At 47.0% G+C, this 12,915-nt stretch overlaps 1 protein-coding gene across 1 annotated transcript in view; it reads left to right on the top strand.

Annotated features, from left to right (window-relative positions):
• The window catches only part of LOC144508622 (microtubule-associated protein 1 light chain 3 alpha), a 45,955-nt gene extending 35,801 nt beyond the window's left edge, over nucleotides 1-10,154 (top strand). Inside the window, exon 4 of the mRNA XM_078236817.1 lies at nucleotides 9,059-10,154. Coding sequence (XP_078092943.1) covers nucleotides 9,059-9,221 — 163 coding nt within the window. The 3' untranslated portion in view covers nucleotides 9,222-10,154. The remainder of the gene's footprint in view (nucleotides 1-9,058) is intronic.
• The last annotated feature ends 2,761 nt before the right edge of the window (nucleotides 10,155-12,915 follow it).

The raw sequence follows: 12,915 nt of genomic DNA, 5'->3' as shown, positions 1-12,915 counted from the left end.
TGGGAATAGAGGGATATGGTCCCCGGAAGGGTAGGGGGTTTTAGTTCAGTCGGGCAGCATGGTCGGTGCAGGCTTGGAGGGCCGAAGGGCCTGTTCCTGTGCTGTAATTTTCTTTGTTCTAACCACTGTGCCGCCATGCAGCCAAGCCCTGGGTTCAGGCCCAACTGTAGGGTTAGAGCATAACACCTGAAAAGGGTGATGGAAGCGGATTCAATCGTAGCTTTCGAAAGGGAATTGGGTGAATACTTGAGAAAATGTTGTAGGGACATGGGGGAAAGAGCCAGTACAGGCTTGATGGGCCGAATGGTGGCCTCCTGTGCTGTACTCTTCCATGAAATTCTTCCCCAGTATTGTGTATGTTGCAACTATTTTTCTATTGCCTTACCAGAGTGAATCGTTCAGCTTGACAGCGAGGGTTAAATCTACGATGTGCCTTTTCTGACATCCTTGTGTTCTTTATACATCTAAGTTTGTCATTCAGAGCTTTAGCTGTTGTCTGATGAAGTGTTCTCCCGCTGCCTTTGGCAGTTTGAGGATGAGCATGAGGTAATTTAACAAAAACCCATTAGCTGAAAGAAAGTAAAAAAAGGTTCCATCATCTGTCAGCAGATGTTCATCTGAGACCCGTCCAGGTGAATGTACAATAACACACGCCACTATCCTGAAGGACTACAGGGGAGTTCTGACCAGCAATGTTAATGCCTCAACCAACATCATTAAGAACCGATTATTTGATCATTATCACATTAGTTTGAACTTGCTACGCATAAATTGACTGCTGGGCGTCCTGTCCAGTAGGGCAGTGACTATATTTCAAAAGTACTTAATTGGCTTTGGGACGTCTTGAAGTTGTGAAAGGCGCCATATAAATGCAAGCCCTGTCTTTCAGTTTGATCCCTCTGCTTGCCACCTCTAAATCTGTAGAGCAAAAAAAAAACTACCTCACCCACCTTCAGGGTGGATATTCAGGCAAGCGTGTTAAAACTCCCATGTTGTACATTCAAATCCATAGAATCCTTACAGTGCAGAAGGAGGCCATTCAGTCCTTTGACTCTGTACCGACTCTCCCTGCCAGATTACCTTACCCGGGCCCTTTTCCCCCCATCCTATCCCTGTAACCCGACATATTTACCCTGTTAATCCCCCTCATCTTCAAATCTGGTGGACACGAAGGGGCAATTTAGCACGGCCAATGCACCTAACCAGCACATCTTTCGGAGTGTGGGAGGAAACCGGAGCACCCGGAGGAGACCAAGGCAGACACGGGGAGAATATTCAAAACTCCACACGGTCATCTAAAGCCGGAATCGAACCCGGGTCCCTTGCACTGTGAGGCAGCAGTGCCAACCACTGTGCCACCGTGCCGCCCAGGACTTGAACATATGATTTGATTTATTATTATCACGTATTGGGATACAGTGAAAAATATTGTTTCTTGCGTGCTATACAAAGCATACCATTCATAGAGTACATAGGGAGAAGGAAAGGAGAGGGTGCAGAATGTACTGCACAGTCATGGGGTATGGAGAAAGATCTGCTTAATGTAATGTAAGTCCATTCAGAAGTCAGATGCCAGATGGGAAGAAGCTGTTCTTGAGTCGGTTGGTACGTGACCTCAGACTTTTGTATCTTTTTCCTGACGGAAGAAGGTGGAAGAGATTATTTACCACCCTGCCCGCCACGGGAATCGGCGTGGATGAGGGACGGACAATTTACCCTAGCTAGTCCCCCTGACACTAAGGGGCAATTTAGCATGGATAATCCACCCAATCCACCCAACCGTGGGCTGCATGGTAACACAGTGGTTAGCACTGCTGCCTCACTGCTGCCTCGGCTCAGAGACCCGAGTTCGACCTCAGTTGGGATTTTACGGTTTCGGGATGAGTGAGACCGTAAAATCCCATGCTCAGTCCGGGGTGAGTGGGGTCCGTGATTATGCTCACTGCTTTCCCGAGGCAGCAGGAAGTGTAGACAGAGTCAATGGATGGGAGGCTGGTTTGCGTGATGGACTTAGACTAGCATTTCGAAACTGCGTTGCCAGAGGTATCTGCCTTCAAATGAGATGCGAGATCTTTAATCTACATCCTCGAAGACCATCCGCCATGTTATGATGACACGGGTGAGTGTCAAAAGGCCACGTGGCACTAAAAGAAGAAGGGAATGTCCTCCCAGTGCCCAACAGCTTCTCCTGTATTGGCAACCCGCAAAAATAGCCGCTCGCTGCTTTGGCAGCCGTTATTTTGCGCAATCTTGCCTTGTACAAAAACACCATTTTCCAACACTGACTTTATTTGCAAAGCAATTCATCACGCCAAGTTTGTGACATTTCTGACTGTGATGGAGTGCTGTGAAGATATAGCTGAAAAGGGTTGCTGAAACTTTCCATAGAATCCCTACAGGGCAGGAGGAGGCCATTCGGCCCATCGAGCCTGCACCGACCACAATCCCACCCAGACCCTATTCCCATAACCCCACACATTTACCCTGCTAATCCCCCTGACACTAGGGTCAATTTATCATGGCCAATCCACCTAACCCGCATGTCTTTGGACTGTGGGAGGAAACCCACGCAGACACGGGGAGAACGTGCAAACTCCAAGGCCGGAATTGAACCTGGGTCCCTGGCGCTGCAGGGCAGCAGTGCTAACCACTGTGTCGCCCATCTCGCATTCATCAGGAACAAATGCAAGAATACCAAATTTCAAACAATCATTTATACTACGGGAGGAGATAGTGCTGATTGGTTTACAGGTTGACTCTCGCTGAGGTGCGACCAGGGAGAAAGGTTCCCCAAGCTCTTGGTCCATGTCCCTTTTGTCAACAATATTCAAGTTCTGTACGGCCAAGCGACCGTTTATAATTTTGCTCTCTCGCCTAACTAAGCGACTCCCTTACTGTGTATCTTCCGTTCCTTGTTATCAGAGGGAGCTGGTGTTGAGCAGGAAGGGCCCAGGATCCAGTGATGGACTATAATGGTTTCCCCTGGGTCCTAGTAACCGTCTGTCATTTTAAAATCAGCTTTCCCCGTTCTCATTTTTTGCACAAACAAAAGGAAATTTTGAACAGAAACGGCGATACTGTGCTACACTCACCCCCCAGAAATAAATATTTATCATCAGTCAACACCTGCTGTCTTGGGCTTGAGCAACATTTAGTGATATCGGATATCATAGAATCCCTACAGTGCAGAAGGAGGCCATTCGGCCCATTGAGTCTGCACCAACCACAAACCCACCCAGACCCTATCCCTATAACCCCATTCATTTACCCTAGCCAGTGCCCTATCCCTATAACCCCATTCATTTACCCTAGCCAGTGCCCTATCCCTATAACCCCATGCATTTAACCTAGCTAGTCCCCCTGACACTAAGGGCAATTTAGCATGGATAATCCACCCAATCCACCCAACCGTGGGCTGCATGGTAACACAGTGGTTAGCACTGCTGCCTCACGGCGCCAGAGACCCGAGTTCGATTCCCGGCTCGGGTCACTGTCTGTGTGCAGTTTGCAAGTTCTCCCCGTGTCTGCGTGGGTTTCCTCCGGGTGCTCCCACAGTCTGAAAGACGTGCTGGTTAGGTGAATTGGCGTGGACATGTGCCGGATTGTGACAACTAGGGGAATTTCACAGTAACTTCATTGCAGTGTTAATGTAAGCCTCATTTGTGACACTAATAAATAAACTTTACTCTTTTTACTTTGCTTTACAACCGGCACATCTTTGGAATGTGGGAGGAAACCGGAGGAAACCCACACAGACATGGGGAGAATGTGCAGACTCCGCACAGACAATGACCCAAGTTGGGAATTGGACCCGGGTCTCTGGCGCTGTGAGGCAGCAGTGCGAACCGCTGCGCCACCTTGCCGCCCACGCATTATCATTTTCCTTCTATTTTTTTATCCTGACCACCAATGACCGCATCTAGTGTTTTGTCTGTGCTTTTATATCCAGGCACCGGCTGGCCTCTCGGTCAGATGTAACAGATCACATGACATTATTTTGATCTGGAGCTGGTGGCTTGTTCCCAGGTGTCCTGCCGATATTTATTTACCCATCAGCTGCCATCACACATTCTCCGGTTGTTATCACGTTGCTGTTTATGGGAAGCTTGCTAACTGCGAAGTGGCTGCCAGGCTTCAACAGTGACTGACTGCGCTTTTAAAACTCTTTCCATGGTGGAAAAACATGCCACAACGTCCTGGGTGAGTGAAAAGCAGTGCATTGAACCTGGCAGGGATGAAACCATGTTCATGGTGACTAGGACCCAGGGGAAACCATTATTGTCCATCACTGGGCCCTTCCTCTCCAACACCAGCTACCTCCAATAATAAGGAATGAAAGATTTCCAATAAGGCATTCGCTTAATTTATTCATTCGTGGGACAGGGGTGCCACTGGCTGGCCAGCATTTATTGCCCATCCCTAATTGCCCTTATTCAGAGGACAGTTGAGAGTCAACCACGTTGCTGTGGCCCTGGAGTCACATGTAGGTCAGACCAGGTAAGGACGACAGATTTCCTTCCCGAAAGGGCATTAATAGGCGAGAGAGCAAAATTATAAACAGTCACTTGGCAGTACAGAACTTGAATATTGCTGACAAAAGGGGCACGTAGCCGAGAGCTTGGGGAGCCTTTCTCCCCAGCCACGCCTCAGCCAATCAGAGTCAACCTGCCAACCTATCGTCACCCTTTTCTCCTGTAGTATAAAATGGATGGTTTGAAATTTGGTATTCTTGCATTTGTCCGGATGAGTGCAAGATGGAAAGTTTCAGTAACACGTCTCCCTTTTCAGCTATATCTTTACAGTACTCCATCAAACAGTCAGAAATGTCACAAACTTGGTGTGGTGAACTACTTTGCAAATGAAGTTAATGTTGCAAAACGGTGTTTTTGTACAAAGCAGGATTTCACAAACAATGGCCACAAGAGCGGCGAGCAGCTAGTTTTGCGGGTTGCCAATACAGGGAGGTGTTGTTGGGCACTGGGAGGACATTCTCTTCTTCTAATAGTGCCAGGGGATGAGACTGGCCAATTGCACTTGTAGAGTCATGGAGATAGATATACAGCACGGAAACAGGCCATTCGGCCCAACTCATCCATGCCGACCAGGCTTCCTAAACTGAACTAGTCCCATTTGCCTGTGTCTGGCCCATATCCCTCTAAACCTTTCCCATCCATGTATCTGTCCAAATGTATTTTAAATGTTGTCATTGTTCCCGCCTCTACCACCTCCTCTGGCAGCTCATTCCATACACGCACCACCCTCTGTGAGAAAAAGTTGCCCCGCAGGTCCCTTTTAAATCTTTCCCCTCTCACCTTAAACCTCTGCCCTATAGTTGTGGACTCCCCTACTCTGGGGAAAAGACCTTGACTATTCACCTTATCTATGCCCCGCATGATTTTATAAACCTCGATAAGGTCTTTTTGATTTGATTTATTATTGTCACATGTATTAGCATACAGTGAAAAGTATTGTTTCTTGCACATCATACAGGCAAAGCATACCGTTCATAGAGAAGGAAAGGAGAGAGTGCAGAATGTAGTGTTACAGTCATGGCTTGTGTATAGAGAAAGATCAACTTCATGTGAGGTAGGTCCATTCAAAAGTGACGGCAGCAGGGAAGAAGCTGTTCTTGAGTCGGTTGGCACATGACCTCAGACTTTTGTATCTTTTTCCCGACGGAAGAAGGTGGAAGAGAGAATGTCCGGGGTCCGTGGGGGTCCTTGATTATGCTGGCTGCTTTGCCGAGGCAGCGGGAAGTGTAGACGGAGTCAATGGACGGGAGGCTGGTTTGTGTGATGGATTGGGCTAGATTCATGACCTTTTGTAGTTTATTGCGGTCTTGGGCAGAGCAGGAGCCATACCAAGCTGTGACACAACCAGAAAGAATGCTTTCTATGGTAAAAGTTGGTGAGAGTCGTAGCTGACATGCCAAATTTCCACAGTCTTCTGAGAAAGTAGAAGCGTTGGTGAGCTTTCTTAACTATAGTGACGGCATGGGGGGGACCAGGACGGGTTGTTGGTGATCTGGACACCTAAAAACTCGAAGCTCTCGACCATTTCTATTTTGTTCCCATTGATGTAGACAGGGGCATGTTCTCCACTACGCTTCCTGAAGTCGATGACAATCTTTCTTTTTGTTGACATTGAGGGAGAGATTATTGTTGTCACCCCAGTTCATCAGATTCTCTATCTCATTCCTGTACTCAGTCTCGTCATTGTTTGAGATCCGACCCACTACGGTGGTGTCATCAGCAAACTTTAAAATCCAGTTGGAGGGGAATTTGGCCGCACAGTCATGGGTGTATGAAGAGTGTAGTAGGGGGCTGAGAACACGGCCTTGTGGGGCATTGGTGTTGAGGATGATTGTGGAGGAGGTGTTGTTGCCTATCCCTCCTGATAGTGGTCTGTGAGTTAGGAAGTCCAGGATCCAGTTGCAGAGGGAGGAGCCGAGGCCCAGGCCATGGAATTTGGAGATGAGTTTTGTAGGAATAAAGCTGTTGAAGGCTGAGCTGTAGTTAATAAGTAGGAGTCTAACATAGGTGTCTTTGTTATCTAGGTGTTCCAGTGTTGAGTGCAGGGCCAGGGAGATGGTGTCTGCTGTGGACCTGTTGCGGCGGTAGGCAAACTGTAGTGGATCCAGGTGATCTGGGAGGCCGGAATTGATTCATGCCATGACTAACCCTTTGAAGCACTTCACAATGATGGATGTCAGAGCCGACGATGGCCATTAAGGCACGCTGCCTGGTTTTTCTTTGGTACCGCAATTATGGTCTTCTTCTTGAAGCAGTTGGGACCTCGGGTTGTTGTAAAAAGAGGTTAAAGATGTCTGCGAATACCCCCGCCAGCTGATCCGCACAGGATCTGAGTGCTCGTCTGGATACCCCATTTGGACAGGAAGAAGTCTCTCAACACCAGGTTAAAGTCCAACAGGTTTATTTGGTAGCAAATACCATAAGCTTTCGGAGCACTGCTCCTTCGTCAGATGGAGTGGATATCTGCTCTCAAACAGGGCACAGACACAGAAATCAAGTTACAGAATACTAATGAATACCCCATTTGGGCCATGTTGCTTTCGAGAAGGCTGCCCTGACGTCTGCAGTGGTGACCTCGGATACAGGATTATCCGAGGTTTCCAGGATGGAGGGCGTGCTCTCGCTGCCCTCTTGCTCAAAGTGGGTATAGAATGCATTGAACTCACTAGGGAGGGGTGCATTGGAGCCGGTGATTTTACCTGCCCTCATCTTGTAGCCTGCTATGTCTTGCAGACCTTGCCATAGTCGCCGGGGGTCCATGTGGCTATCCTGGGACTTGAGGATCACCCCTCACCCTCCTACACTTCAGGGAAAAAAGTCCCAGTCTATCCAGCTTCTCCTTATAATTCAAACCTTCCAGTGCCGGTAACATCCTTGTAAATCTTTTTTTGCACCCTCTCCAGTTTAATAACATCCTTCCGATAGCAGGGTGACCGGAATTGTACACAGTGGCCTTACGAATTGACGCCTGCGATCGTGGTTCTCTAAGCTAGGGTAGAGTAAAGGATCAGAGGAGCCAAGGAGGTTAAACCGAGGCTTTACCTGATGCAATTTTTCAAAGCCGCCTCTGCCTTTTGGTGAAGGTGAAATGTTAACTCCAGCCCAGGAGGGGGTGCAATGCCTCACCTTGCCAGCTTGGATCTTGTTTGATGAAGCCCAAGATGGGATGCAATGTCTTGTCTTGTCAGCTTGGATCTTGTTTCGCCCTCATGTGGGGACCATGATTGGAATTGGCTTTTTTGATTAGAAATAAAGTTCATACATTGTTCAATTTTCAGGAGTAAGTGTTTTAAATTGTGAACATTTTCCACTATAATTCCGCATGTTTGTGCTAACTCTAATGGAGAGGAATTGTAATTGTTTTAAATTTCAGCATCTGGCACCCAAGTCAAAGGGCAGCGATGTCATAGAAATCATGGAAACCCTACAGTGCAGAAACAGGCCATTTGGCCCATCAAGTCTGCACCGACCACAATCCCACCCAGGCCCTACTCCCATATCCCTACACATATTACCCGCTAATCCCTCTAACCTACGCATCTCAGGACACTAAGGGGCAATTTTAGCATGGCCAATCAACCTAACCCGCACATCTTTGGACTGTGGGAGGAAACCGGAGCACCCGGAGGAAACCCATGCAGACACGAGGAGAATGTGCAAACTCCACACAGACAGTGACCCAAGCCGGGAATCGAACCCAGGTCCCTGGAGCTGTGAAGCAGCAGTGCTAACCACTGTGCTACCGTGCCATGATGTGTTGAGTAAAACCTTCTCCACAACACGCAAACTCAAAAGGCCCCCCACTAATTGAGTGTGGAGACTTTCCGTTACCCACACTTTCATGATCTTTGAGACAAGTTGGCAACTCATGATCAAACTAAGGGTCATTTTTATGCTGTGGGCCTACAGGTCAAAATAGACCAAATGCATTTCACCTGGGTAGGATCATAGAATCCCTGCAGTGCAGGGAGGTGGCGCGTTGATCGCAAGCAGCGGGATTCTTCAGTCCTGCCGCTGTCAATGGGAATTCCCACTGATGTCACCCCCACGCCGGTGGAAAACCCGCAGCGGGGGTGGGTTGGGGGGGAGGGGGGGGGGGTGTTGTGCTGCCGGCAGGAACGGCCAGAGAATTCTGATGTGGAGATGCCGGCGTTGGACTGGGGTAAACACAGTAAGAAGTTTAACAACACCAGGTTAAAGTCCAACAGGTTCATTTGGTAGCAAAAGCCACACAAGCTTTCGGAGCTCCAAGAAGGGGCTCTGAAGAAGGGGCATGGAGCTCCAAAAGCTTGTGTGGCTTTTGCTACCAAATAAACTTGTTGGACTTTAACCTGGTGTTGTTAAACTTCTTACAGAGAATTCTGGCCATGGTTTAATCTGTGATTTTCCTGCCGTCTCAAACTTACTTTGCCGGGGCTACCAGTCGATTTTCTTCTTTCTTTCGTTCCTTCTTTCTCTCACTCTCTTTTTGGAATGTCCCTGAGATTAACGTCTGTCGCTCCTTCTCTCTCCCCTCTCTCCCACAGGCGCAGGCTTCAGCTGAATCCAAACCAAGCCTTCTTCCTGCTGGTGAACCAGCGGAGCATGGTGAGTGTCTCCACCTCCATCTCGGAGATCTACGAGCAGGAGAAGGACGAGGACGGCTTCCTCTACATGGTGTACGCCTCTCAGGAAACCTTTGGGTGCTGAAGGTGGCGGCGGCGACGGCGGCGGCACTACTGCGAGCGAAGGCCCCCCCCCACCCCGGACTTCGTTAACCGGTCAAGGATAAGAGAGAAGAGAGAATTTCACTGTGTTTTTAAAAAACAAAACAAAAAAAAACCCAAAACACCAGGATTTCTATCCTGAATTTCTGTCACTCACACGTACTACGAACGCATAATGTACCGGGGTCATGTAAAACATTTGAACAATACCCTTCTCTCACTTGTATCTATATGATTGGCAATTGTTTATTTGCTAGTTATTGGTCTTTTATTTTCCCTTGTGTTTTTATTTCATTTTGTAATTAAAAGAAAATGTGATTAATGCATGGTCCAGCTGCCGAAACAATGAGGAGTTTCAAGGCCTTAGAATGACTGATATTGAATAATACAGATGGCCTTGAATGGAGAGAGGGTGAGATATATTATAATATATGATATATATATATATTATCTAGATATATATATATATATATATAGATAAAATTACCAATGACTTTAAAATTGATTTTAAGTGCATATCGAATATCGGTGCTACAAGGCGATAGGTAGGGAGGGGAGGGGGTGTCTGGGGTGGGGGTAGAGGGAGAAGAAAGGCAACTTTAGGATTGTGCATAAAGCTCTTTCCTGTTTTTGTGATCAGCTATTTTAGGTAGAGTTTGCTTTTAATGCACTTTATAAACAGCACGGGTGTTTAGGAAAAGAAAAACCCAAGAACAGTCACATTGTAGCATATACAGATGTAGACTTTTAATGTAGTTTCTGTACTTTGTGACACTTGTTATGATTCTTTATATTATTTGTGTGTGTGCGTTTTCTGATTGCGTTGGCTATTATTTCAGTTTTTGTTTTGGTTGCCAGTTCTGTGTAGTTACAGCACCTGTCAACGTGTGATAAAAAAGGGAATGGCATTCACAGAAATTCCACAATTGTTGATTTTTTTATTTCTTCTTTTTGAACAAAGACTTGCATAATTTACAAAACAAAAAGTCCAATACAAAAAAAATTATGATTTTAAACCAGCCCAGGTCTCCTTAATCCATTTTGTACTTTGAGTGTTGGGTTTGTCTTGAATGTTCTCTGAAGCATTGGAAACCCAGATCGGCCTGTTCTGAGAGCCGGGCTCCGGCGATGGATTGGGGAGCCCAACTCCACCATCCCGGATTTGATCTCTGCTCACTCCCCGTTTGATGATCTCCGCCAGGGGTTGGCTACAGTTGGTTAGGGAGGGGAACAATCAGTTAGGGTTCCTGATCGCCTAATGGGCGGCACGGTGGCACAGAGGTTAGCACTGCTGCCTCACAGTGCCAGGGATCCGGGTTCAATTCCTGGCTTGGGTCACTGTCTGTGTGGAGTTTGCACGTTCTCCCCATGTCTGCGTGGGTTTCCTACGGGTGCTCCGGTTTCCTCCCACAGTCCAAAAGACCGTGCTGGTTAGGTGCATTGACCATGCTAAACTCTCCCTCCGTGTACCTGAACAGGCGCCAGAGTGTGGCAGCTAGGGGATTTTTGCAGTAACTTCATGGCAGTGTTAATGTAAGTCTACTTGGGACTAATAAATAAACGTTATTTTTAACTGCTGACCCCTGCTGTAGTAATTCGAGAGGGTGAATTCTTCTTAACTCAATATGCCACCTTAGTCATAGCTCCTTTCTGCTTTAAGTTTATTTATGAGTGTCACAAGTAGGCTTACATTAACACTGCAATGAGGTTACTGTGAAAATCCCCTCGTTGCCACACTCCAGCGCCTGCTCGGGTACACTGAATTTAGCATAGCCAATGCACCTAACCAGCACATGTTTCGGACCGTGGGAGAAAACCGGAGCACCCAGAGGAAACCCACGCAGACATGGGAGAATGGGAGACTCTGCACAGACAGTGACCCAAGCCGGGACTCAAACCCGGGTCCCTGGCACTGTGAGGCAGCAGTGCTAACCACTGTGCCACCTGTATTTACCACTGAGCTTCCTTCGTGACAAATCGATCTTCAACTAAGATACTTAAGAGCAGTTGACATCCACGGAACTGGAAGAGTCTTCAGGAAAGGAGAAGGAGATCGTGAGAGTGGTGACTTAATTGAACACTTAAAAGTTCTAGGTGCAAAGAAAATCATTTCATAAAAGAATATTTCTTGTATAGATACAATAACCAATCCACGGACATGTTTTCTCAATGTAGGAGTGATCCAGTGCTTCTGGGGCATGTACGTCTGAAAATCAAACTGAGAGATCCTTCCAGGATCATTGGGAATGAGGAGCACCAGGTCATTCAGCCCATCAATCCTCCTTCGCCATTCAGTGAGATCATGGATTGTGGTTTAAACTCCATTTTCCTGCCTATCTTCCATAAATCTATAACTTGGCCCTGGATATATTCAATGATGTGGAGATGCCGGCGTTGGACTGGGGTGAACACAGTAAGAAGTCTCACAACACCAGGTTAAAGTCCAACAGGTTTATTTGGTAGCAAAAGCCACACAAGCTTTTAAAAAGCTTTTAGACAGTTACATGATGGATATTGAGGGATATGGGCCATACACGGGCAATTGGGTCTAGCTTAGTGGTTAAAAATAAAGGGCGGCATGAACAAGTTGGGCCGAAGGGCCTGTTTCCATGCTGTAAACCTCTATGACTCTATCTTTTCTCATTCTTTGAAACTCCAGTGAGTACGGGCCCAACCTGTTCAACCTTCTCTCAAAAGACAACTTTTTCACCCCAGGAGTCAGCTGAGTAAACCTGACCTGAACTGCTTCCAATTCAAGTGTTTTCCTATTCAAGTAAGGAGACCAAAACTCTACACTCTACTCTAGGTGTGGCCTCACCAATCTCCTGCACAGCTGTAGCAAGATTTCACCACTTTTATACTCCATCTCCCTTGAAATGAAATAAAGGCGAGTTATATTCCAAATTACTTGCTGTACCCACATACTAATATTTTGTGATTCATGCAGATTCCAGGGTCCCTCGGTACCGCAGCACTCTGCAGCTTCTCTCCATTTAAAAACAATCGTTTTTATCTACGCTTTCTGCCAAAGTGGACAACCTCAAATTTTCCAACATTTATACTCCATCTGCCAAATTTTGCTCACTCATTTAACCTATCTACAATCCCTTGACAGACTCTTTGTCTGGAATTTGACCATCTCACCCACCATGGGAATCAGAGCAGGCAAGAGGCGGATCATGGAAAGGTCCATTGACCACGGGTGGGATTTTACGATTTCAGGAAGAGCGAGGCTGTAAAATCCCGCCCTTTGTATCCTCCTCACAACTTACTTTCCTACCTATCTTTGTATCGTCAGCAAATTTGGCTACAATATAGTCCGCCTCCTCAGTCAGGTTATTGAAATAGATTGTAAATAATTGAACCCGCAGCATGGGTCCCTGGGATACTCCACTCATCACAGTTTGCAAACCTGAAAAATGACACATTTATGCACTTTCCTGTAAGCTAACTAATCCTCTATCCTTGCCAGTAAATTACCCTCCCCCAACATCATGAGTTCTTAGCTTGTGGTAGCCATGACGTGGAGATGCCGGCGTTGGACTGGGGTGGGGCACAGTAAGAAGTCTCACAACACCAGGTTAAAGTCCAACAGGTTTATTTGGAATCACGAGCTTTCAGAGCGCTGCCCCTTCATCGGGTGAGTGAATGCAGACTCAGCTGATGAAGGAGCAGCG

This window comes from Mustelus asterias, chromosome 20 (genome assembly GCF_964213995.1).
Source record: "Mustelus asterias chromosome 20, sMusAst1.hap1.1, whole genome shotgun sequence".
In the NCBI taxonomy this organism is placed as follows: Eukaryota; Metazoa; Chordata; class Chondrichthyes; order Carcharhiniformes; family Triakidae; genus Mustelus; species Mustelus asterias.
The sequence above is the reverse complement of the archived record's forward strand: the minus strand, read 5'-3'. Positions and strand labels throughout refer to the sequence as shown.